Source organism: Podarcis vaucheri (assembly GCF_965113315.1).
Source record: "Podarcis vaucheri genome assembly, chromosome: 13".
Lineage (NCBI taxonomy): Eukaryota > Metazoa > Chordata > Lepidosauria > Squamata > Lacertidae > Podarcis > Podarcis vaucheri.
The window spans coordinates 28775207-28802044 of NC_138751.1; the positions used below are offsets into that span (position 1 = coordinate 28775207).

At 46.3% G+C, this 26838-nt stretch overlaps 2 protein-coding genes across 4 annotated transcripts in view; one reads left to right on the forward strand and one right to left on the reverse strand.

The window, feature by feature from the left end:
• Nucleotides 1-6159, reverse strand: part of CACNB1 (calcium voltage-gated channel auxiliary subunit beta 1) — a 48383-nt gene extending 42224 nt beyond the window's left edge. Inside the window, exon 1 of one of the 3 annotated variants that reach the window (XM_082196625.1) lies at nt 5040-6159. In XM_082196625.1, the coding sequence (XP_082052751.1) occupies nt 5040-5126 (87 nt within the window). In that variant the 5' untranslated portion in view covers nt 5127-6159. The remainder of the gene's footprint in view (nt 1-5039) is intronic. The other 2 variants (XM_082196622.1, XM_082196626.1) reach the window with 2 other exon arrangements.
• A 5414-nt stretch (nt 6160-11573) lies between these two features.
• On the forward strand, nt 11574-16119 carry RPL19 (ribosomal protein L19). Its single transcript, XM_082196627.1, has 6 exons — nt 11574-11718; nt 13650-13756; nt 14381-14503; nt 14696-14816; nt 15148-15258; nt 15938-16119. The coding sequence occupies exons 1-6, from the start codon at nt 11714-11716 to the stop codon at nt 16059-16061; spliced, it is 591 nt and encodes a 196-aa protein (XP_082052753.1). The 5' UTR covers nt 11574-11713; the 3' UTR covers nt 16062-16119.
• The last annotated feature ends 10719 nt before the right edge of the window (nt 16120-26838 follow it).

The window sequence follows — 26838 nt, forward strand, 5'->3', positions numbered from 1 at the left end:
GAAGGTAAACGGCATTTCCGTGCGCTAATCTGGTTCACTGGAAGCAGCTTAGTCATGCTGGCCACATGACCCAGAAGCTGTATGCTGGCTCCCTCAGCCAGTAAAGCGAGATGAGCGCCGCAACCCCAGAGTCAGTCACGACTGGACCTAAATGGTCAGGGGTCCCTTTACCTTTACCTAACTTAAGAGACACTGATTCTGTACTCGCATTTCACTAATGCAGATTAGGATCACCACTCCAAAACTCCACACAAACATGCCCAGAGTTATATATGTAACTGATACATTGCTAAGGAGTAGCTCAGCTGGGACATGTTTTGTGCTCAAACCTGCTACAGGCACAGAAGCGTTAAAAAGGAATGCCAGAATATTCATTTCCACTTAATGGGAGGGGCAACTGAGTACAGCACTGCCAAATTCATGAGCTGTGTATGGGTCACGTCAGACACAAGGACTCTGCAACTCGGATCCAATGCTAAGGATGCCAGAAGTTGGCCTAAGGATGGCCATGCTGGCTGGGGGTAATGGGAGTTGTAGTCAAAAACATCTGGATGGTACCAGGTTGGTGAAGGCTGTTGAAAGCAATAGATCAGTGCTCTATAGACCAGGCCCTGAGATAGGCAATGGAGGGCTTGTTGGTGTTGCCCAATTGGCACTGTTCCATAACATTCTTGGTTGCAGCTCCCCATTCGTGGAATGCCCTCTCTGGTGAGGTGCAGCTCCTTAATTTTCAGCAAGAACTCAAAAATATTGATGGCTGAAACATAATGCAGGGACTTTATGGCTGAAAGACACTGCCCCTGGCAACCTTAACATTATTAGCTGGGTGAGAGGGCTGTTTTACAAGTTTTTAGATATTTTTTTTTAAATTGTTGAATCAGGCTTCCTCAAGCTCAGCCCTCCAGATGTTTTTGGCCTACAACTCCCATGATCCCTAGCTAGCAGGACTAGTGGTCAGGGGTGATGGGAACTGTAGTCTCAAAACATCTGGGGGGCCGAGTTTGAGGAAGCCGGTTTTGGACCATACAAGGTTTGTTGTAGTGCTGTGGAACCTGGGGCCCTTCAAGTGTAGTTGGCCTCCAGTTCCCAACAGCCCCAGATAGCATGGTCAATGGCTAGGGATGGTAGGAGCTCCAGCCAAGGAACACCAGGAGATCACAGGCTTCCCTACTCAGTTGTACGAACTGCTGGGATGATTGTGAGACATTCTTGGAGAATTTAGAGAAAGCTCCTGATCAGTTGCTATAATATTGCAGGCCGTAGGACATTTCCCCCAAATATGAGGCCGGAAAGGATGGAGAGAACTAAGCACATTTTTCAGTGGGAGAGAGCAGGAAGATAACTTGGGAAGGCCAGCAAAAGAACAGGAGCAGGGCGGTAAGTGTAGGACTCAAAGCAAAAAGAGAAAGGGAGGAAGGATCTCTCTCCTGCATCCTCGGGTGTGTTAAGTATCAGGCAGCCTCTTGCCATATTCCCCACAGTTCTGCTTCCTTCCCTGCCCAGTTCATCACCCTCTGCTGGTCACGGCAGCGTTTCCCTCTCTCTCTTTATATAGAAAACAAGCATCACTAGGTTCCTTTTTTGGAGAGGGGGGAAATAAATGTACCGGCTTCATGCTTCCACCTGCTTCTAAGAATCACAGCTCCGCCCCATGCCTTTTTTTTTCTTTTTTTTTGCAGAGGGACAGTCCCCAGAAAAATCCAGACCCTTCTCTCTAGGGTGTGCTGAGAGAGGGAGCATGGAGGGGGGGTGCCTAGAATGAACCAGACACTTCCCAAGTATGTCTCAGGGAGAGGGAGAGGGACAGCTGCCAGAGGAGAAGGCAGTTGTTACCAGGCCCCCGCAGACATGGTTCTCGTAGTTCTAAGGCCAGGCAGGGCAAGGCAAGGAGGCAGAGACCGGAGGGCTGGGTATTTTTAGGCCTTTCCTCCCCGCTTGTTCTAATTAAGGCACGTGCGTCATTCATAGCTGCAGAGAGCAGTCGGGATCCACCACCTGGGGGGTGGGGGTGGGACCACAGAGAGGGACAAAAGGAGGAAAAGGGGTAGACTCACTCATGACATTCCACACACCAAGAGAGTGGGTGGAGCACTACTCTCTGCGAGTTTCAGATGAAATGGGGGAATTGCTGGTGCTGGGAGGCTATATGTTTAAGGTTCAGGTGGGGGTGGGGGTATTGCTGCTGCACAGAGCTAGACCGAACTACTTAAGGACCACATATTTCACTATCACATCAATAGGAGCAAACATGTACTCTAATGTAGAGGTGGCCAACTTCAGGTGTTGTTTGGAGCACAGCTGCCATCAGCCCCTGCCAACGTGGCCCACGGTCAGGGATGATAGGAGTTGTCGTTCAACAGCATCTAGAGGGCACAGTTTTGGCTAAGGTGGCCTTATATTGGGTTCTGTCACCAGAAGCCTTTGCTTGATACTCCCATCAAAACAGGGCAAAGGTATCAAGCTACTACTCTCTTATCCATCATTCAGCTTGGGGTATATCTCCTCTGAGGTCTTCCTTCAAGCTGGTATTTCTCACACTCCCTTGAAGCTCATAAATAGTCATTAGAACCTGGAATCTTTAAAACACCATCACTGGATCCTGCTGTCTTTTTCTGTACTTGGTTGTCTGTACCTGTTTTATATTCCAACCTCCCTACATGTACCAAGCTTACTTTGATAGCTATGTTTTGTTCTTTTTCTTTTGTAAGCATACTTGAATAAAATTAGGAAAAATATAAAATGAAAGAAAAAGAATCCAGAATCTCCCATTTCTTAGATCTCACAAACAGGACCAGGTAGGTACATTTGCTTAGTACATTCTGCCACTGAGATCCACTTACTCTGTTATCATCCACCCAACCCACAAAGAGAGAGGGAGGCTGGACATTTTGGCCTCTCATATTATCTAAATCTGACCTGCTGTCCAATCTGAGTTGTTGTCTCCCAGTACCTACATTTGCTCACTAGAGTCAAATACATTAGTACCCCTTCACTAAAATGAATCAAACAAGGTCTTGGCAACCTCCTTACATGCTCCATCAGAACCACAGGTTCACACTAACCCATGTTTCCCTGGGCCAATCCTCTACCCCTAGGACAAGAGTGGGGCAGCAGGCAATGGTGGACTTGCTAGGGGAGCACTGCCAGTTTTCAGTGGACCACTTGCGGCAGGAGTGGGGAATCTATGGCCTTTCAGATATTGCTGGACTGCAACCATCACCCCTGACTACAGACCAGGTTAGCTGGGGCTGATGGGAGTTCAACAACATCTGGTGGGCTACAGGTTCCTTACTGCTTGCTGGGATTCTTGGAGAGAATGATGAACTGAGCAAACCTCAGCCTGAGCCATTGAGGCGCTTCTTATGTGCTTCAGGAAGAGTGCGTACAAAAGATAACAACTATGATGAACAAGAGAAGCAGCGAGACAGCCATCTTGCACTTTGAGATAATGGAACAGGGACGTTTGAGTTAGAGGTTACAATCAATCCAGCAGTGTAGAAACAAGCCCTTATTCTGTGTGAGTTTATGTCGCAAACCCACCTAGGGGGCCATTATAATAAAATACAGTAAATAAACAAGGACACACTACCCAGAGCACTTAGTGCAGTGTTGCTATGCCTGAACTGTTAAAAAAGGGCTGAGTATGCATTTTTGCTATATACATTTGAGCACACAGCAGCAGACGACAGGAATTCTAGATAAAACAGAAATAGCTAGACCATACAAGATTGATGTTGGCTTATCTTCACCCTAGAATTTTCCTACCCCACCTCCGCAGTCCCTTCTGAAACTTGTTGATAGATCCACCAGGGTCCTATTGGCTGTAGAAGCTGCTGGGAGATACAGAGGTGGGGGAGAAGCTCTGGGTGGTCTTGTGTGTTTAGTGCCAAGTTTCCTCAAGAGATTTGTATACCTCCAAACCAACCCATGGAGATTCCATGAGCACCTTCTCCATGTGCAGCTGTGTGTGCCACCCAAATACCTCAAACCATTACTCCTCTTTTTCCAGATGAAAGGAATCTGAGTCATGGGAGATGAGGCTGGAAGTCAGTGGCAGAGAGCAGGAACAAGTGGTCTTCATCTCCCAATGTTTTAACCCAGCCTTTGCTAAGCTGGTGTTCTCCAGGCGTTTTGGACTACATCCAAGTTGTAGTCCAAAACATCTGGAGAGTACCAAGCCGGCAAAGGCTGCTTTAGCCACTAGTCCCTCATCTGAAACAGGAACAGATCTCAAGGGCTATGGTGCTCAACATATCTGGTGCAATCCCTTTCTTCATTTGATGCAGCCCCTTCTAGACCCAGTACAGGCCACAGCCAGAAGATCCTTTGGTCTGGCTTTCTGCAAAATGTTTGCGTGTTTGGATGGATGGACGTGCATTGGTTTAATCTCATCTGCTTGCATGGAAAGGCACGGCAGGGACAGCATGAAAAGCAATGCATTTTTTCCACCAAGTGGGTGCCCTTGGCGTCTGGGAGCCGATCCCGTAATGGAAGAGGCAAGGGAGCGGCTATAACTGATCCCAAGCGGGAGGAGAAGGGCTGTGCAAGGTACATTCCTGGTGCGCCTCGATGTAGCAAGGCAAGCTTCTAAAAAACCACCGCCACCCTCAAATATGCCATTCTCTCCCTCCAACTCCATGAGTCACATCTCTCTCCTTTTGGCTCAACGCCCCCCCCCCCCCAGGTGCCTGTGTGTCCAGGATCAAAGTCAGGATCCAGGAAAACATAAAAGCTACCCTCTCCCTGCCTCGACGACACCATCCCCCTCAATAACACGCGGGGCGGTGGTGGTGAGAAACGCGTGAAAGCTAGGACCGAGGGTGGATCAGCCCATGTCTGGGAAGGATGCCTGGCTGTCGCTTGCGATTAAAGGTCTCTCACGTTCTCTATTTGGTCTCCTTCCCTCTCCTCCTTCCGATTTCCTCCCCGCGCAAAGATCTCCTCCACCCGTCCAAAGTTCCCCACGCCCTAACGCCGGGAGTCCTCCGCCCAGCGGGCTGGCAGGAGAAGGCAACGGATCGGGCTGCGCCGCTACTCACCTGGAGGCCCGGGTTGTCCAAGACCTCCATCTGGATGTCTTGGCTGGAGCTGTAAGGTGTGCGTGACATGCCGCCGTCCTGCACCATGGAGATGTCCGTGCGCCCTCGGCTGCGCTCACGCCGGACTCATGGTGGAAGCCGGAGGTGGCTGGGCGCGCCTTTCGCCTGCCAAGAAAGCCAGCCTCTTCCTCCTCCTCCTGCCGCCCCCCACCCCCACCCGCTAAGCCCGTAGCCTCGGCATGGCCCCTCCTGGTCCGAGACGCGGCGAGGAGCGAGCAGGCACCCTCCGTCGGCCGCCCAGATGGATGAGCGCAGCGTTCCAATCAGAGGGCATCGCCGACGGACGGCTTCCTGGCAACTGGCGAGGGCTGGCTGGCTGGCTGCTGCCTCCCGCTCCCCCGGGGGAAGAAAGGAGCGGGTGGGTGTGGTCTGAGCCAAAGTGCGGCCGAGCAGATGGCGGGGAGGGAGGGAGAGCGAAGATGGAGACTCTGCTTGGCACTGGCTGCCAGCCAGCCACACCCCCACCCCGCGCACCCAGATCCTATCGGGATCTACCTGCTGCTGCTGTTGCTGCGGCCGCCGCCGCTCCAGACTACCTATGCAGCCTATTCAGCTATTTTCTCTATCTCGTCCTAGCATTCACCCCCACCCTCTAAACACACACTCTTCTGTTTAATAGTCAGAGGGTGGATGCACACGACCATTTCCCCCCCTCCCATTTGCCAGCTCTTTCCCCCCTTTCCTCACTACTCAGGCTCGGTACACATCAATATTGCTAAGAAACACAATATCACAATCTTTAAATTTTGGAAAGCCAAAAGACATGCCCTCGAAACTCGAGGAGTTTCTTCTTCCTCCCACCCCAGGAGTTGTTCCTCCATCAGTGACCACCACTGTTTCTTCCTTCCACCAGTTCCTTCTTTCTTCTGCCCTTAGAGAATCCCCCTTGTCCTCCAGGTGGTGGTCTCTTCCTAGCACTTTTCTCCCACAATCTCAAGTGGTGAATGGGTAAGCTAGGGTCCCCCTCTCAATTCAATGATTGGTGGGGTGGGCAGGAATTGGCAATCTGTCTCCACTCTATGAAATTGGATTATCTTTCTGTGCCATTGCAAGTGAACATTAAGAGCCTGCAGGATCAGGCAATGGCCTACCTAGTTCAGCATTCTGTTCTAACTGTTCTATCCCAGAAGTGCTTAGGAATCACACAAATAGGACCTGAACGCAGCAGCACTCTCCTTTGCTTGTGATCTCCAGCAAATGGTATTCAGAGGCATACTGCCTCTGACAGTGGAGGTAGAACATAGCCATCCTAGGCAGTAGTAGCTGTTGAGAGCCTTATCCTCATCCACTTTGTCAAATTCTCTTTTAAAGGCATCCAGACTGGTGGCGATCACTGCCTCTTGTAGGAGCAAAAGTCCATACAGTTTAACAGTGCACTGTGCGAGAACTTTCTCTTGACTGTCTCAAATCTTCCAACATTTCAGCATTCTGCAACAGGTGCCTTTAAACATTTGTCAGCTTTGTGTCTGATCTTTTGAACATGCCATTGTTGTTGTTTAGTCGTTTAGTCGTGTCCGACTCTTCGTGACCCCATGGACCAGAGCACATGCCATTACCAGTGCATAAATTACACCTCAGATACCGGACAAAGATTTTTGTAAGGAGATGTTGCAAGACAGCTTGGCTTATTTCTGTGCTAAGAAAACTTTGCAAAACCTTAGCTTCTACGGATTGGAAGCTTTGCAAAGATGCTGTGCAACTCTTTAGTTCCAGGACCGGCAGTCAAGCAGGAAGCCTTAGAATTCATTGAGTAGTTTGATGACCTCTTTTTGGCTTTTGAATCCTTGACAAGGCCCCTCTTGATGGCACAGAAAGAGGATGAATTAGTGTTGAACTTCCTCTAATAAATGTTTATCTCCTGGTTTATCTCCTAGTCACTCTCCTGGGAGGTTAGCTCATCCCTATTGAATATAAGTGCGTGTGTGCCTGTGCCAGCTCTCACTTTGTAATCGTCTGCAGCAGGTTTCTGCAGGAAAGAGATGTGGCCTGTTTTGCTGCAGCTGCTCTCAAGGTTTCATGTCTCTAGTTGGTTCCTTCACCAGCAGCCATGCTCTCCCAAGGGACCAAATAAGAAAGAAAGGGTTGCAATGGAAAAACAGGCAGGATAAAAAAAGCAAAAGAAACTGCTGAGGGAGTTTCAGGTTGGAAGACAGGTGTGTGAAGGAAACTGGGGAGTTTGAAAGAGTTGCAGTCTGTAAATACACTTAACCCACATGGGAAGCATATTCCGGGTTGTGCAAGGACATAGGCTACGTACACTGGTACCTCGGGTTACATACGCTTCAGGTTACATACACTTCAGGTTACAGACTCCGCTGACCCAGAAATATTACCTCGGGTTAAGAACTTTGCTTCAGGATGAGAACAGAAATTGTGCTCCAGTGGCCTGGCGGCAGCAGGAGGCCCCATTAGCTAAAGCGGTGCTTCAGGTTAAGAACAGTTTCAGGTTAAGAACGGACCTCCAGAACGAATTAAGTACTTAACCCAAGGTACCACTGTATGGCTTTTGTAGTTTGGTACAGTGTTGCAATTACTGCAAATTGCTAGCATGGATTCTTAAGGGAGATAGCAGCATAATCCATCTCAAAACTGACCACTAGTGAGAGTAGAAATGAAAAGGAGGCTTCTGAAGTTTATGAATGTTCTGGCAACAGCTATTTGATTTAAGCCAACCCCACCTGATGTTTACTACTTTTAAAACTGACAAGGACGGACACCAATGCTCAAGAGAACACTCAGGCATCTGATTCTCATCCTGAGGCAGGTCATCTTCCACTAGGCCAAGAGGTGCTTCCGGATTATCCCTATTTTCAGGTGGGATTAAATCAGGCTTCCTCAACCTTGGCCCTCCAGATGTTTTTGGCCTACAACTCCCATGATCCCTAGCTAGCAGGACCAGTGGTCATGGATCGTGGGAACTGTAGTCCCAAAACAGCTGGAGGGCCGAGGTTGAGGAAACCTGGATTAAATTACTTACAGTGGTGCCTCGCAAGATGAAATTAATTCGTTCCGCGACTTTTTTCGCCTAGCGAATTTTTCGTCTTGCGAAGCACGGTGTCGGAAAAGTTTTGGAAGAGCTTCAAAAATCACCAAAAACCTCAAAAAGGCTACCACACCGCGTTCTATGAGTTGCTCCTCGAAGTCAAGTCGCAGCTGTATTAAGAAAAAGGAAACAAACTTGCAAAAAACGCAAGACGTTTTCGTCTTGCGAAGCAAGCCCATAGGGAAATTCGTCTTGCGAAGCAGCTCCAAAACCGCAAAACCCTTTCGTCTAGCGAGTTTTTTGTCTTGCGAGGCATTCGTCTTGCGGGGCACCACTGTACCAGGGAATTAAGTTGTACAGTGAGAAAGCCTTGCACAACAAACCTGTTCCCTACAAAGTTCAAATTGTTCGCGATAAGTAACTTGACAGGAAATTGTACTGGAAAGTGTGGGCAATACTTGTGTTGATGCAATATCTAACCTCCCTGAGAACAAATCTGAATGCATAGGGAGTCTGGAAGTGTCTGAAGTTTAAGTTTCTGATTCTTCATGCAACATGCCAGCGATTACACAACTTTTCCTAAGAACAGCAAGGATCATGGTTGGTCCATCTAATTCAGCATTGTCTTCAATTACTAGCAGTGGCTCTGAAGGGTTTCAGACAGGAGCCTGCCTTTCCCATTCCTACCTGGGGTACACCAGAGTCTGAACCTGAGACCTTTTGCATGCAAAGCAGATGCTGTACCACTGAGCTATGGCCCTCCCCCACATGCTTCATCACACTCTCGTCACTTTAAAATGAACACTGAAAATGTTAGTTTTAAGGATAAAAAGGCACATAGTTCTCCTTTCACAAGGTGGGTGGGAAAAGTCAAACTTGAAGTTGACATAAATTCCCCAGTGAATAATAACAAAATCAGTAGAAAACGACTGTCACATTTAATTTCACTCCACCATTCAATAACACAAATAAACCTCAGTCCTGTTACCAAAGTTCTAGGGTTTATTTGAACTATCTGAGCTTAAACCTTGCCATAGTTAGATGCTCAGAGCACATAAAATTGTTGAAACACATTACAATAAAAATAAAACTTATTGTCCGTGCACACACTTAACTCTAGTGGCCAATTGCCTGTTTTATAAACATGCTTTGGCAAGGGCTTTACTAAGCATCAAGGTGAAAGGTGTTTGAAAAATGTATTTCAGCTATTACTTCCTTTATGCTTGAGGTCAGTACAGTGGATGCTCGGGTTGCGAATGTGATCCGTGCAGGAGGCACGTTCACAACCCGCAGTGCTGCGTCTGCGCATGCTTGGGCTGCAATTTATAATTATAATAATACTATTATTATTACAACAACAACAATAATAATACTATTTTAAACAATCATATGCTATCAATCAGTTTATTTTTCAGTAACACTGGAATTCTAGGCATATCTCCTAGGAAACGTTTCAAATGGGGTTACTTCTGAGTAAACATATTTTGGGACGGGTCATAGTTCAGTGGCAGAGCAACTGCTTTGCATCCCAGGTTCAGTCCCTGGCATCTCCACACAAGGGCTGGAACAGGAACGCCCCAAATCCTGGAAAGCTGCTTCCAGTCAGTGTAGGCGATAATGCGTAAGATGCACCAGTGCTCTGATTCCAGTACAAGTTGGCTTCCTATGTAGATAGTAACACTACTATTTTACATCCAATGGTAATGTAATGGTAAGCCTCTTTCCATTATTTATTTTATTTTATTTTATTATTTATTTTATTATTTTATGCCTACCCTTTTCTTCCAGGGAGATCAAGGTGGCATACCTGGTTATCCCCCTCCTCTCACTGAATCCCCACAACCCCCCTTGTGAGGCAGGTTTGGCTGAGAGGCAGTGACTGGCCCAGGGTCATCTAGTGAGAGTCATGGCTGAGTGGGGATTTGAACCCTAGTTTCCCAGGTCCTAGTCTGACCCTGTAATTGGCTTTTAATTGTCCTTGTTGTTTTTATACACCTGCATGGAGTTTAAGACAGCATACATAGTTGTCTACTCCTCCCCACTTTTACCCACACAAGGATGGACTGGGAGGTAAGATAGGCTGAGAGTGAGAGTAAGTCATTGACCCCAGGTCACCCAGGCCAAATGAGCTATTAGGGACTTCAACTCCCATCAGACCCAGCCACAGCCAGCATAACTTGATGGAAATTAAAGTCAAAATACGTGGTGAAGGCTGCCCTAGTCCTACTCAAGCAGTACATCACTATATATTTACTCAGCATTCAAATGCCACAATTGGTATGTTAAGATGCCCAGTGAAAACCCACCGGTGAGCAACCAAAATAAAAAGATAAAGCATCGTGTAAGAATTAATTCAGCGCTAGGGAAACCTTACCAGTTGTCAGAAAGGGAAGGGGGAGAGTGTTTCAGAGAACATCTAATATTGCTGTTCTGCTTCAATGGCTTATCACATGCGCCCAAGCCACAACCTTATTTGCTTTCAGCCGCCCTTTCTCCCTGTCAGTCAACGAAAACAACTCCAGTAAACATATCAATGATTTCACCGAATACATCAGAAATTGCAACATGCTACACTCATTGCGCAGGCGCACTCTTTTCAAACAAGTCCGGACATGTTTTGTGCGATCAGAGTCGCAGCGCAAAGGCGGATGGATTTAGCCGTAGACTTAGAAATGTAGAGCAGCACACGGGAAATAACTTTCGGGTTTACGTTGGGCGCCATTTTTTTAGTCTCTCCCGAAAGGGAGGTGAGGGCTGTCTGCAGGAAAACAGGGTTTTCGCGTAGGTGTGATTGGCCAGGCTCCAGCAAAAAGCTGCAGCAATGGACAGGATTTTCTACTTTTCCTAATTCAGACCTTTAGTGGGTCTGCAGGAGTCACTAGCTGCAAGTTAAAGGCTGTTTTGCATAAGTGAGTTTTAGCTGGAAATCTAAATCAGCCCTACCCCACACCAAATAATTTGCACTGTTAATAGGCTACATTGCAAAGCTATCCTAAGCCCCTCTCTGTGCCACAGCAGCCCATCCTGCAAATAGAGAGTAAATGGACCATATTGATACTGTCCTGTTTTAGCATACGGGTGGGACGCTGTTTTCAAACACAGTTAAAATAAAATGTGGATTTCTCTCAAATCCAGAGGGAGAAAGAGGAAGCCTCAGAAATCATCAAGTTTAATATCTCCAGTATGAAGAGAAAGTCTCCACTCGTTTCTTTTCTGCAAGCGCCTCACAGCAAAACCATGGCATAATATTTCTGAGCATGCGCAAAACGCTCTCTTTTGGCTCAGGCGCAGAATCCTCCCGGAAGCGCCTCCCCACGCGAGCATACGCCTAGACATCTGCGCAGGCGCAGTTGGGCTTTAGGCCATACCACTCTCAGCTCCATAGGGGGGGAAAAGAATTTGTTGTTTAAACCACTTACCCCAGCCGCCTTAACTCTCACATTTTCCTCCAGTTGGTCGTTTAACGTGAAGAACTTTCAATCCTGGTGGGGACCGAAGGCGAGTCGATGAAGGCGGAGTGAAAAGGGAAGAGGGGGGGTGAGTGGTACAGCCCACTGACGCGTCGGCTAGTAGGCTGGCCAGCGCGCGCTTCCTTCCTCTCTTTCTTTTTAGTGCCGTCGGCGCCGCCGCCATGAGGTGAGGAGCTGCGGAGTAGTAGGCGGCCTTCAGTGTCCGTGGGGAGTTTTTTTTGGGGGGAGGCCGAGGCTAGACGAGTGAAGGAAGGGGAGAGAACAAAAGCCAATAGAGAGGGGCTGTTTCGTTGAGGGCGCGCGACACGGAGGGACGGTTGGGAGACGCGGCCTAGTGGCGCGTGAAGGGGGAGGCGGCGGCTGGGGGTTCGAAAGGGGAGGAGCCTCCGCGGCTGCCACGAGGGGTCGGAAGAGCCGAATTGGCGGGTTGGGGTCTTCCCTCTGGATGGGGCGAAGTGGGTGGTGGGCATTAAGAGGCACGGTGGGGCCCGAAAACGGAGGGAAGCCATTGAGGATCATAGAATTGTAGAGCTGGAAGGGAGGTCCACCCCCCATGGGTCATCTAGTCCAGCCCTTTCTAGTCCAGGGATCGCAACCTTGGCAGATTGCCTCTATACAAATTCCGATGAGAAACCTCCAGTGAGGAGAGAGGCCGTCCGAGGGAGACCCTTCCCACCGTCGGAACAGCTCCTTCTGCCAGAAAGCCCTTTCTTTATGTTTAGTCGGGAGCATCGCAACAAAAGGAGGGGGGATATTTATTTGTTGCAATTATATCCCATTTTTTTTCCTCCGAGGAACTCGAAAGTGGTGTTCGTGGCTCCCCTCGTTTAATCCCCACAATCAACCTTGTGGGATGGCTTAGACTGGCAGGCAGTGACTGGCTCACAGGGTCACTCACTGAGCTTCACAACCAAATAGGGAATTTATTTATATGCTTATTAAATCTGCCTCCCTTTATCTGAAGATCTCAGGGCAGTTCACAAGATAAAAATACATAATAAAAGTGAGCAAAATAAAAGCAAACCCATAACCCCCCCAAACACATTTAAAATGACATACACTGTTAATCAGCCAAAAGCCTGGTTGAAAAGGAATGTTTTTCCCTGGCACCCAAAGATGTATAACGAAGAATTGAACCCTGGCTTCCTAAGCCCAAGTCATGCCACCAACCACTATACCACGCTGGCTCTCAATGCTTCTGCTTCGCATGCATTGTTTCCATAATTTTTTCAGTCTTTCTGGAAGATAATCACACCCCCTTCCACATAGTGCAGATAGTGTTTCATGAGAGGAGAGTGGTCAGCTGAAGGCTATGCAAGAGTTAGAATATCCAAACTCAAATCTCTCTCTTGCATTCACATCTGGATCTCTGACATGACAAATCACCAAAGCAAAAAAAGTTACTACAAATGTTATAAAAGTGTGCCAGGGCTTGCAGATGGTTGGTGGCTGTTGCTTTACTATCACAATAACCCACTCCTGATTCAAAAACGTCTTAATAAATAATACTATTGGATTTTGATATCCCGTACTGTACTATCAGTACTGTGTTATGTTAATAAAGTGTGCACTGGAGTTATAGGAAGGAGTCCTCATGCAGCAAACCTGTGTTTCCTCTCAGAGTAATTGGGTTAAAATCAGATTAAATTCTCTTTGCAGGAATACAAATAAAATGTCAAATAAATCAAAATCTCAAATTTGATCTTCACTGTTTCTAATCATGGCACTGATTAGAGTGGCAGAGGTGGCACACATTGAATGATTGATCTGACTGAAAGGAGGGTAGTTATATACTCATCAAGGTACTGGACTGGACATATAGACTTAACTTGCTGCACACCCCAGTATTTCCTGTTTTTCCCCCACTTTGTGCCACCGCTACCAAAATTAGTGGGGGTTTTGTGGGGGGAGCCTAGATTAGGTTCCCAGTGTCTAGGCTCATTGCTCAGAGTCCTGTATAGTTTGCTTATTTTAGTTATGCAGATGAGCAGTTAATTTTTGCTACTTTGGAATAACACTCCCATCTAATATCTCCACAAGTCAGGATAACTTCTTTGCTGTTCTGTGAAATCTCTAATCTTGTATTTTTGTCCTCAGTATGCTAAGGCTTCAGAAGAGGCTGGCCTCCAGCGTCCTGCGCTGTGGCAAGAAGAAAGTCTGGTTGGATCCCAACGAGACCAATGAAATTGCAAATGCCAACTCTCGTAAGTGAACATTTGCCATGTCACAGAAGCATGAGTATGTACAGCTTGCTTACATTGTTGGTACTTCTTGTAGCAGATGCTAGTTTTTGCTGATGCAGTGGAACCTCGGTTTCCAAATGCCTCCGTTCTCATACGTTTTGGTTCTCAAACTGAAAACCCAGAAGTAAATGCTTCCATTTTTCAACGTTTTTCATAACCTGAATGTGTGACGCAGCTTCCGCTGAGTGCAAGAAGCTCTTGCAACCAATGGGAAGCTGTGCCTCGGTTTTCAAATATTTCAGAAGCCGAATGGGCTTCTGGGATGGATTTCATTCAAGAACCAAGGTACCACTGTAATCTGTTTTGTTTAAAACCATAGCAAACATCTTTTCATAGTGCAAGCCACTAGCTTAGTAGCACTTTCTTACTCTGTTACATAAACTTTCCTTAGCTTACCAGTCTTTAGTTAATTCAACAGACCAGAAAATAGACAATGTCTGTGAATCAGGTGGATTTTAACTTGGAAACAGAAATGTAGATATTGGCATAAACATAGTTTTGCTTACTTATGTGAAAATAGATTTGCAGGTTCTCCTTGGTGATACTAGTTATTCTTTCTGATTGTTGTTTTCCCTTGTCTTCTAGGTCAACAGATCAGGAAACTGATCAAAGATGGCCTGATAATCCGCAAGCCAGTTACCGTTCACTCACGAGCACGGTGCCGGAAAAACACTTTGGCTCGCCGCAAGGGCAGGCACATGGGCATTGGTAAGAGCTGGTTTCCATCAGTTTTGAGAATCTCCAATTTAGAGGCAGTTTAGTTTAGGCAGATCTAATGAAACAAGGCATCAGATATCTTTAATTCTACGCTTAGGAGGCTTTTGCAGAAATGCAAACATTTTTGTACTTATAGCCCAGATCACTGATTTTTTCTGCCTAACATTTTCCTTTGCTCTCCAGGTAAGAGAAAAGGTACAGCCAATGCACGTATGCCTGAGAAGGTTACTTGGATGAGAAGGATGAGGATTTTGAGACGTCTGCTTCGTAGATACAGGGAATCCAAGAAGATTGATCGCCATATGTAAGTCTGGCAAACAAATACATTTGTCAGTTTTGTCACTTAAGCATCTCTGGCATTTTCTGCCTGCTAATGTGGCTAACTTTTTATATGTATCTATTCCAATGGTGAGAGCCAAATCATGCTAGTTTATGGAAGGCTTACTGAATAGTGTGCTAGGTTTCAGAGTTCATTTAAATTGGATTTAAAGCATTATGGAGCCCACATACTTGATGACAAGGCAAAGCCACTTACAGTATGTCTAGGGGACATTGCTTTCTTTTAGGGCATTAATATTTATTCAGAGCTATGGAGTGGCATACTCAGCCCTTGCTGTTTCTGACATCTTTTCCAGGTACCACAGCTTGTACTTGAAGGTGAAAGGTAACGTGTTCAAAAACAAGCGGATCCTGATGGAGCACATCCACAAGCTGAAGGCAGACAAGGCTCGCAAGAAGCTTCTGGCGTAAGTGTTTTCTCATTTTGTTACTGGACACTTGCTTCCTTTGAGTAAAGTCATTTCCCTCCTTTGCTCTCCTCCCTGAATAAAATCCTGTTCTTGGCATAGCAGTACTAAAATTCTTAAGGTAGCAATAAAAAGGTGTTACGGGCTGAAGAATGAGAGGTATAGCACAAACTCCACAAGTAATCAACTTTCAGTGGTGAGTCATCTGAGGTATTAGAGTTTTTTACTCTTTACTCTTCTGTTACTTGCCATGAGGCTTCCGTTGAAGGGGTTCGTTCATCTTGATTGATTGTCTGGCTCCATCACTGAGTTGGGAAGTGATGTTTCATTGTTCCCTCCCAGGTTAATTCGCTAATTGGCTTTTTAGTGTAAGTTGGCAGCAATGACAAAGTACTCTCTATGGGGAAATGTTTGGTTAGTAGACAAGATAAAAATGCTCCAAAAATAAATTTAAAATACCACAAAGTTATCAAGGTAGCTTGCACTCTATATTAAAAACAATGAAATAGGCAACAGTAGTTGTTAGGGAGGGGACAAAAGTTCTCTTCAAAGGTTCCAGCTGTCAGACTGCAGACAAATCTGAAATCTGGATTCATATACATACTTGGTGAATTTGGTGACAGCAATGAAGTGAATCTGTTGTTGCTGTGCTTTTCACGGGCCTTCCTTTGCTTTTCAGTGACCAGGCTGAAGCCCGTAGGTCCAAGACCAAGGAGGCCCGTAAGCGCCGTGAAGAACGCCTGCAAGCCAAGAAGGAAGAGATCATCAAGACCCTGTCCAAGGAGGAAGAAACTAAGAAATAACTTCTGCCTTTCTGTGTACATAGTGCTCAAAGGGTATCTAATAAATCTCTTAACAACACATCTGTGTCTAGTAGCTTTTCCTAGATAAGTGGGAGGGTGATCTTAGAATAAATGCCCATGGGGGGGGGGTAACATGGCAGCTTGGCCTAAATCTTGGTCCACAAAGCTTGTGCAATTACTCAAGGTCGGTTGGTTGAAATATTTCTGTAAGTTGGTTTCTAATTTTCTGTTTCATGTTTCCCGAACAAGTGTGTGCATGCTCATCATTTGCTAACAATTAAACCTTGTTGGTTTCAAACTAGAGGCTTTACTCTAGTCATACAGCTCGTGTGACTTATGTGCTACATAATTTATATCTGCTTTAGGGGAGAGTAGGTATAGTTTTAGATGATTTCCTATACATTTGTTGGGACACTAAAGCCCTATTTTGACATTCAACCCAGTTCTAGTCATCTGAGAAGTCATATGTGCTGGCCTTGCTTAACCACTTCCACCACCCTCCATGAGTTAGGTAAGGTATGTATAGGGAGACTGCTGTAGGTGTGTGAGCTCCCTATATGATTTAGAACCAGAGTGGTGGAGAAAACCAAGCCTGTTCCTGAGTGCTCCACACAGCAAGAATTGAATGCCTGAATAGGGCCTCCTGCGAGCTTGCCTGATTTGAAGGTGGAAGTACTCAAAACTTAAAAGGAAGCAAGGATGGATCTTTATCGGGCATAACAGCCTCTCTTGGGTAGGAGGCCAAAGATTCAGTTTTAAGGATAAACCTGGTACAGCATTCAGATATTAAAAAAACTATCTGATCTTCCTTTATTTTATTTTTAAAAAATCATTGATCCACACCACATGGGCTTTGTGGTGATGACGTTACTGTTAGTTGATATAATAGATCACTTCTGCAACATGCAGCATTGATTTTATGTTTCTGGTTGCCTGACTTGCAGAAGCTGACACTGGGATATTTCATAGCCCTGTTGGTACTTACATATTTAGAAATTGCTGGCATTGTATTGAATTGGGCCATCAGGGCTCTAATAAAGGGCAGTTTTTACTCTGAACTGAAGCTTTCAGCATTTGAGATTCAGAGAAGCTAAAATAATGAAGTATCTACTAATCCATCCTTTTTCAGCTTTCTCCCTTCAGAGAACTCTGCTCTCTGGCTTCTCTTGCAAGGAACTTTCTATGCATACTCCACATATTCTACAATAAATACTCCTCAGTTTGTAATATTGTTAGACTTGTTGCCTTATATGAATTAAGTGAAGCTGAATGCAATCTCCTGCAGCTGTATATTGGAGGGAAAGAGCAGTGATAGCAGGCATGCTGTCTTTCATAGGAAAGAGTATGTCATCAGTCTTATTGAGAAATGTCAGCTAGGCTGCTTAGATACCCCAGAGTTCACAACACCACTTACAAACTTAACTGAAATGTGTTACAGAGCAACAGACAGGTAAACTTAGCCCGTGATGCAGAAGGCTACTTTAAAAAAACAAACAAAAAGCTTTCAAATTCAGAAATGTCCAGCTGGTGGACAAAACAGTTTAAACATACCATAAACAATAAAAGCGATACTAGTGGTAATATGAAACAGCTGCACATTTATGTTTGGAAAGGAAGCTTTTTAATTAGTCTTTAAGCTATCATACAGTGTTCTTGAAGCACCGTGTGTTTAAGATCTGTTTCTGTTACCTCTTGTTTCAGTGGGAAGAGAAGGGCTTGGGTTAACGCCATGCTTTATTTCCAGTTTCAATTTTTTAAAAAAAGCAATTGAGAAACTTTTGGTAGAAAAACTTCTTGCTGACGAACCGGCCAAGGGTTTACATTGCAAAATAGACAACACTAGATTGGAATGTGCAGCTTCTGAAATGGCATTTAAAATGGGAATAAAGCAGTTTGAAATGTACTATCAGTTTCTAAATCCCTGTTCACGTATGAAACTATCCTTAGGCTGAGAGATACGTACTGACTATCCCAACTTTTCCTGGCAGTGTTTGTGTGAGGTTAATGTGGGATACCACCCTGATGTGCTTTGTAGGAAGGGTGGGATTGAGTTGTGATAATGAATGAAAGATAAATTGATGGAGTATATGGTAGTGGCTCAGTCAAGGTATCTTTAGCCAGTTAGTGCATGATGTGGCCTGGTGGTCAATGGGAATGCAGCTGCACAGAAGGTGCTGTGTCAGTTTCCAGAAGGGAAAGTGGGAAATGTGAATCTGTTTATTTGGAACTTCTAAAACATCCATTTCACGTCTCCCCCCCCCCCCCACACACATTAACAATTCCAGCAAATGTTAACACAAAACAATGACCAGCAGGAATTTCAATAAGCCAAAGAATCCAATTAACTCAACTCAATTAGGTTGTGAATTTTAATTCCCAAGGATGACTTTCAAAATGTACGTTGTACAAGTTTTGCTTTAGGCTTGATTCTGACATCGGCAGTTCAACCTTCATAGCCAAGGTTAATTTCACAAGCGTCAAATGTGAAATCAAGTTTTGTTTGGGTCCAGAGGTGTGCCACATTGAAAGGTAGCCCTTTGCCCATCCATTTTGGTTGACATTCAAACTGCTGGCCTTCCCCCCCCCCCTCTGCTGCATCTATTACTTGAGGCAATCTGGGTACCTGTAATAACCAGAAACTAACATGATCCCATCTGCCAAGTGTTGTCTGTTAATTACCTAATTAATCCCAACATAGACAAAGAAGATCAAGACAATTAACCCCTGGCATGAATGAGGGGGCAAAGGTGTATTCTGCATGACTAGTGTGGGGAAGGAGGGTAGGTTTCTTGGCTACTAGGCTAGTCACTCAGAGAAGTGATATCTGTTGTGCACCCTGTATTTCAGAACAAGAAATACTTTGCAAATCACATGCTTCTCTTTGCAACTGGCCTGTGAGGTAGCAGACCCTCCAAGTGTCCCTGTTTTCCAGGCACATTCCTGGATTTACTGAAGCCATCCTAGTTCCTGATTTGATCCCAGAATGTCCCGCTTTTCCTTAGGATGTACAGTGGTACCTTGGGTTAAGTACTTAATTTGTTCCAGAGGTCCGTTCTTAACCTGAAACTGTTCTTAACCTGAAGCACCACTTTAGCTAATGGGGCCTCCCGCTGCTGCCGCGCCGCTGGAGCACGATTTCTGTTCTCATCCTGAAGCAAATTTCTTAACCCGAGGTACTATTTCTGGGTTAGCGGAGTCTGTAACCTGAAGCGTATGTAACCCGAGGTACCACTGTATCTATTTTCAACAGAAGGTATGGAATTACGCAACCCCTGAGCCAAGGAGATAAGTATACAACCTTTAGAAGACATCTGAAGGCAGCCCTTGATAGGGCTTATTTTTTTTATATACATTGGAAGCCTCTCAGAGTGGCTGGGGCAACCCAGTCAGATGGGTGGGGTATAAATAAAAACATGATGGTGATGATGATGGAATAGGACATCCCTATTTTCATCGTAGAAATGTTGGAGGGTATAAGGTAGGCACTATGATTTCCCTCTTTTCTGGGCAAAGAAACAGAAAATTAGAAATGTCAACTTTGCCTGAGCAGCATCTGCTGAACCCACAGTTGTGTGCCATAGACAAAGGCTTGCTAATGCCAAAGGCATTCAACAACGTAATAGGCCTAACAGCTGAAGCAATGATTACAAAAAAAACTGTTAAAGGGAATCCTTGTTAAACATCAGTGGATCTCCAGTAAGAGAAATAATAGCTGATGGGGTTCTCTAGAACAGCTTTTTCCTGCCTGTGTATCACAGCCTGCAAGTAGGTCATGGGCTTTATATGTAAGCCCAACATAATTACTGCTTTTTAAGTGACACGATGAATACTTCTTTAACAACTTTTCATTTCGTTGACAGTTCTAACCGAACATCAGAAACTCTCGAGTCCTACATTTTAACACTTGGGAATTGCTCTCTGGTGGCAGATCCGGTGACAGTTGTTATAATTTCATTTATTTATATCCCTTGGGTGCTGCAAGCGGTGGTTATAAAATAGGCAAACCCGGTAGCTAAAATGTGTGAAACAGAGAGCAGGCTGCTGAAGAGCTAAGATCCGAAATCCATGTGACGATAAAACTGATGGGTCACAATTCCAGGTGATTTTGGACTTGTGGGTTACCATACTAAAAAGGTTGGGAAGCACTGCTCTAAAAAACAGTTTGCCTGAAACTCATTATTGTCTCCTGCAATCTTGTGTGTGTGTCATGTTCCTTTAGAAGAATGGTGAGGCCTGACAAGAGTTGGTCAGTGTCCTCTGCAAAATGAAGCTTTGCTTGAAGTGATATCAACCTACATATGGGCTATGGACAACAGATGACGGGCCTCACAAGGCCGAAAGCCCCTTCATACAAATGCATTCCTTGCACAAAGAACACTGGATATCAGGGAAAGCAAAAACTCTTCTCCGTGATGCATAATTTTCTATGTGCAGCGGATGTTTTTGTAAGGAGAAGCATTCAGGCTTTGTGAGTCCACTTCATCTGCAGCTGCAGATCTCAGGCACCGGCTTTCTACTTCAGTGTTGGATATAGGATGCTGGTGGTCTTCAGTCTGTGATCTCACATTCTTAAACTTTCAGGTTTGGAGCATAACTTTTTTCTTCTTCTTTACCCTATTGGTCTTGAATCTGGTGGTTTCTTACCCCTGACCACCCGCCCCTGCCCCGGCCAAACCATGCTTTTCAGCATCTTCATAAAACTGCTGTGAGGTCATCTGAGGATTTGGAGCAAGGCAAAACCAGAATTCTGATCACACAGAGCCTTCTTGGGGGTGGCACTCATTAATGGAAAGCGGCTCACATGGCACCTACATAGTTAACTTTTTGATGTCCAAGGTTTTGATTTCTGGGCTTTAAAATGGGTGGAGAACGTTCATTTGGAGGTAATCTGTCGGGGCCCAGAGCCAAAAGTATGTGAGACACCTCCTCTCTCTCTCTTTCTGCAGTTCTTTTCCTTTCCCTTTGCTACCTACATGAAATCAGACCAACAACTGCAAGTTGCCCAGCCCTGTTAAAAAAAACAAAACAGACCCAAACAAAACACACACATTGAATTGACTGTATACAGTATTCTCTGATGTTTTCTTTTTTCTGTAGTTTTATAGAATGGTGTTTTTTTAAAGCCTGAATGCTAATTGTGAGTTCATTGGGGCTCACTCCCAGGTAACTGGGTATATGATTGCAGCCTTTGCTCTCACCCTTGTCGTTCCCCTTAGGAAGCAGAAGAGGGCAGCAGAAAACCACAATTCTTTTCCTTTCTGGGTAAGGAATTGCTCTTATCTAGCAACTAGCGTTAAAAATGTTGCATGCAAGGTTCTGGGTGACACAGAACTCTTCTCTAGGTGCAAGTGCCTATCAATTCCCATTTTTTTAAAAAAAGAAAATACTTAAAATTTATTTAGTGCTTTTAAGTATTTGAAACATTTTATGTACATTACCTTTTGAAATCCATAGAACAACATTGGAGGACCTGGTACTTTTATCTCCTTGTTGCCAACTTTTTGACTGATACGCGTCCTGGTGCCTCTCCCCTCACGCTAGCCACAACTGATGGTTAGTGAATATTTAGACAACGGGCTTAATGGTATTGGAGGGTGGGGTTGGGGGCCACCCTTAAGATGGTAATGTGCTTCAAAATGGGGCAAGCCAGCTGCCGGCAGGATGAATCACATGCCCAGAAATGAGGCAATGGGAGCTGGAGCTGAGGGGTGAGCAAGCAGGGGCAGGGGGCTGCACTTTTAATGAATGAAAGAATGAATGACAGGGGGAGGAAAACGAAGGTAGAGGGGATGGATAGGTTATAAAAAGTGGAGACTGAGAAAGAGACAGGAGGGATGCAGAAGATTTAAGATGAGGGCCAAGAGGGACCAAAGAGTGAGGGGTGTGAGACAGGAGCTGAGGTGGGGAGGAACAGAAGTACGGTAGCTGGAGTTGGGGGCCAGGAAGTCTCCAGTGGAAAGCTTAAAGGATTTTAGAGGGGACTCCACAGGGGCAGGGAACCTACGCCAAACACAGACCGTGGGAGAGTAACAAGGAGTTCTTGCCTGAGGAAATAAACGGACAGTCAGCGATGATAAGGGCACCCAGGTTTGCAAGAGTAAGGGGCTCATCAGGTGGTCACTTAAAGTAAGAGGCACGCTAGAGTTCTCCCTGACACTGACAGGTACGGTGTGACACCAGCCTTTGGGGTCCCTTTCAACTCATTTCTCTTGACCAGAAGGTATGCCCAAGACTTCAGCCTCGATGGCACCACCACCTGTCACTTTCTGACCTCTTCCTTCCCTGCGCTCCCCTTTCTCTCTCTGTCGATTAGTGACTCTGCCAGTCCCCTTTTGGGAGTGCATTTCACAATCTTACAATGCTTCCAAGCCACCTCCCAGTCGGGATTTGGAACTCCCACCTCCTTCCCATCCATAGCTATTAGCTTCCAACTAGTCCTCTCTTCTCCCCTCCTCCCCCCCCCCGACTTCTATTGGCAGGGAAGCCCAGTGACAACTGCTTGAGCGTCAAGCCAAAAACGCCACTGTGACAAAAGATGTTTCCCTAATAAATCACCTGCTCTTTATTATACCTCCGCCAAAGAGTGACAAGGACAGTCTGCATCGTTCCCTGGGAGAGATGGCGGAGCTGGGATGCACCACATGGCTTCCAGTCGCCAGTTCAGGAAAGGGCAGAAATGAGACGTTCAGACACAAGATATGCAACACAAGGTCTGCTCTCCCCTTGAATAAATAAAAGAGATTAAAAAATCTGGCTGGAGCATTTTTTAATGGTCCTTCCGCAGCCTTTCCTCACCTATCTTCCCATACCATTCCACCTCTCCCTCGCCTCTCTCTTTCTCTTCCACCCATCTGCGTCTCTGACTACCTTACCTCTAAATGAGGAACATAGGAATTTGCTCTTAGTTCAGGCATAGGCAAACTCTGCCCTCCAGATGTTTTGGGACTACAACTCCCATCATCCCTAACCAACAGGACCAGTGGTCAGGGATGATGGGGATTGTAGTCTCAAAACATCTGGAGGGCCGAGTTGGCCTATGCCTGTCTTAGATAGAATTAAACCAGTAGTCAATTTAGCTCAAATATTGCCTTCTCTGGCTGGCAGCAGCTCTCCAGAGTTTCAGACCAGGGACTCTCTCCCGGCCTGATCTAGAGATGCCAGCGATTGGCCAGGGGACTTTCTGTATGCAGAGTGCAAATATTCTACCACTGCGCTGTGGCTCCTCCTCTTTCTTTCTCTCCCACTTACCTTCCCCTTGACACATGCAATTTTGATGGGGCGAGGATTCTGACCCCGTCTCCATCCCAACTCAAGTATTCTATCAGGATGCTCTTGCTTACATTATCGGGGGTAGGTGGGCTGAATGGCCTTTTAGGTCCCTGCAGCCCCTGTGGGTTCTATGATTCACTGTGCAATACGATACTAGACAGATCCATAAAGCTATTGCAGAAATGCACTCTCATTTTCATAAACTCCCCCTCCCGCTTTGTGGCCTTTTTGTTTAGCTCTTTTTTGAGGTGCCCTCTACCTCTCTAAGTCCTGGATCACACACACATTTTTACTTTTTATTTTTTACAAAAGCATTGAGTCATTCTCTCAATACAGTTCTGTACATCCACTTTTAACTATAAAAAATCCACTTCTGACTATATATTTCTCCCCGTCCCTTTTGATCTGGCAAGCCCTGAGCCCCAGAAGATTGGCTTTAGGCATTTTGGCACACAGCTCCAGTGGATGTGCTGACGGGCTATTAATAGACAGAAATCGGGCTGACAGCGTCTCAATCCGTGACCTGCCCCCTGGAGTGGGACACACTGCGGCAAAGAGACCTGCAGTTCATCGCAGTGAAGCGTGCAGCTTTTGCTGCTGCTCTGTCCTGTCCTCTCCATGTCGTGTAAGCACCCGAACCTGCCACCCCTTGTTTTCTGCACCACTTTTCATGGGGCTCAGCAGGCTGGAGCACAGACAAAAGATGCTCTTATTCTCAAGTGATGGACCCCTCCCTCCCTCCCTCCCTCCAGTGGGAGCTTGCCACTGGCACTTTCCCTGCGATTCTCCCCAGCCTTCCTCTCTGAGGCTATAGTTTTCTTGCTAGAGTTTCCCAAGGACGAAGCTGGCACTGGCTGACGTTAATCAGAATGGTTTGCATAACAAAAGGCAAGGAGAAGGAAAAAGGAGAAAGGGGGGGAAAAACACCCAGCAAAATTGATTTGTTTCAGAGCGCTCATGATTCACTTTCGAGAATGTCTGGCGATAGATATGGGCCCTTTCCCAGGGCATAGGAAAAGGTTACAAAGCCAGGTTGTAGCTTCTAATCCAGGGTTGGTAAGGCTCCAGGCTTGTCTATTTGGAACCCACAAGATCTACTGACCAGCCTCTGGTGCAAAAGTCAGATAGTTGGAATGCAAGAACCAAGTGCCTCTCTGAGCACATTCCGAACCTCAGAGTTTTTCCTTTTGGTCCCAGAACAGAACAGAACAGAACAGAACTCACAGTCATTTCACATAAAAGTCTGTTCCTGTTTAGGTGTCTTTATGCAGGTGGCGCTGTGGTCTAAACCACTAAGCCTGCTGGGCTTGCCAATGACGGGGTGAGCTCCTGTTGCTCTGTCCCTGCTCCTGCCATCCTAGCAGTTCAAAGGCGCGCCAGTGCAAGTAGATAAATAGGTACCGCTGTGGCGGGAAGGTAAACGGTGTTTCCGTGCGCTCTGGTTCTGTCACAGTGTTCCGTTGCGCCAGAAGCGGTTTACTCATGCTGGCCACATGACCCAGAAAGCTGTCTGTGGACAAACTTGGCCTGAAAGCAAGATGAGCACCGCAACCCCATAGACTCCTTTGACTGGACTTAACCGTCCAGGCAGTGGCGTAGCGTGGGTTGTCAGCACCCGGGGCAAGGCAAGTAATTTGCGCCCCCTAACCTGTGGATTTGCGCCCCCTAACCCGTTGACTTGCGCCCCCTAACCCTAACCCCCAGATATTGTGCCCAGTGCGGCCGGCCCCCCCTGCACCCCCCACGCTACGCCACTGCGTCCAGGGGTCCTTTACCTTTTACCTTATTCATCTCAGCCACCTAATTTAGGTGGGGATAAAGTAACCTTGTTGCTGCAATCGTTAAACAACCAAGAGTCAGAAACCCTTGTGATTTACTGCAAATCTCCCAGAGATCTACCAGTAAACCTGGATCTAACTAATGTTAGAAGAGCCTTCTCGACCAGGCCAGTGGCCCGTCTACCCTGGAATTCTGTTCTCACAGTGGCCAACCAAATGCTCATGGGATGTACACGAGAAGGACCTCAGCACAAGACCACTCTCCCCTCCTGTGGTGTCCAGCAACAAGTTCTCAGAAGCATACCAAATCCAACCGTGGAGACAGAGTATATCCTCCAACATTTATCCAACGAAAATAGGGACAACCTATTCCATAATAGGGTGGCGCTGTGGGTAAAACCTCAGCGCCTAGGGCTTGCCGATCGTCAGGTCGGCGGTTCGAATCCCCGCGGCGGGGAGCGCTCCCGTTGCTCGGTCCCAGCGCCTGCCAACCTAGCAGTTCGAAAGCACCCCCGGGTGCAAGTAGATAAATAGGGACCGCTTGCTAGCAGGAAGGTAAACGGCGTTTCCATGTGCTGCGCTGGCTCGCCAGATGCAGCTTCGTCACGCTGGCCACGTGACCCGGAAGTGTCTCCGGACAGCGCTGGCCCCCGGCCTCTTAAGTGAGATGGGCGCACAACCCTAGAGTCGGACACGACTGGCCCGTACGGGCAGGGGTACCTTTGCCTTTTTATTCCATAATAATAATAATTTTTATTTACACCCCATCCATCTCACTGGGTTGCCCCAGCTACTCTGGGCAGCTTCCAACATATATAAAACCATAATAAAACATTAACCTTCCCTTTACAGGGCTGCTTTCAGATCTCTTCTAAAAGTTTTCTCGTTACTTATCTCCTTGGTTCAGGTGTCACATAACGCCATGCCCTCCAATATTTCTCTGATGAAAATAGGGACATCCTTATGCAAAAGCTGGATCAAATCAGAAAGCGGGACGGCTTCTGTAAATCCGGGACTCTCCCTGGAAAATAGGGACACTTGGAGGGTCTGGCGTAGCTTCCATTGTCGCTAGTGCTGCTGATACCCTCCATGAATTTGTTGAATCCTCTTTTAAAGCCTCCTAAGATGGTGGACATTACTGCCTCCTGCAGGAAGGAGTTCCATAGTTTATTGTCTGTCCCGAACCTTCTGCCTATACCTGTTCTAGTAAGAGTGTGATTCTGTCAGGCTTCATCTGAGCTAGGATTTAGGCCTGTTTGGAATGTGCCATATGAGAACCAGTTCTTAAGAGCTGGTGGAATCCTGGGAAACAGCTGCCTGTGTTTACATCCGAGAGCAAGAAAACTTCCAGCCAGAAACCAGAGGCATTAAAACAAAAGTGAGTCACAATGTGATAGCCCATCGCCCTAAGGGAAAATTCTGAAGGGAATACACTGCGCCAATGCTCTGACTGTGCACTCTCTGGGAACATCCTTGCCTGTGAAGCGATGGCCTGCAAAATGCTGTTATCTGCTGGTGGTGAGGTGAGGTGTTATGTGTGGTGAGGGTTTTGAAGAGACACTTGGTCATCACTTCCCTCCCTGACCCTGGCTTCTGGTCCTTTCTCTGCTTCTGCTCACACAGGCAGATCACCGCCTCTGCCTTCCTCAATGTGGCAGCCTGGCTGGATGCTGTTTGGGAAGCTTCCACTGAAGAGACGCTAACACAAGCTGATGTGAGGGATTCTGCTG

Excerpts from the sequence above, each read along its gene's own strand:
- RPL19 (XM_082196627.1), top strand. Across the intron at positions 13,757-14,380 it reads AATTGCAAATGCCAACTCTC|GTCAACAGATCAGGAAACTG; the intron begins GTAAGTGAACAT and ends CTTGTCTTCTAG. Across the intron at positions 15,259-15,937 it reads GCTCGCAAGAAGCTTCTGGC|TGACCAGGCTGAAGCCCGTA; the intron begins GTAAGTGTTTTC and ends TTTGCTTTTCAG.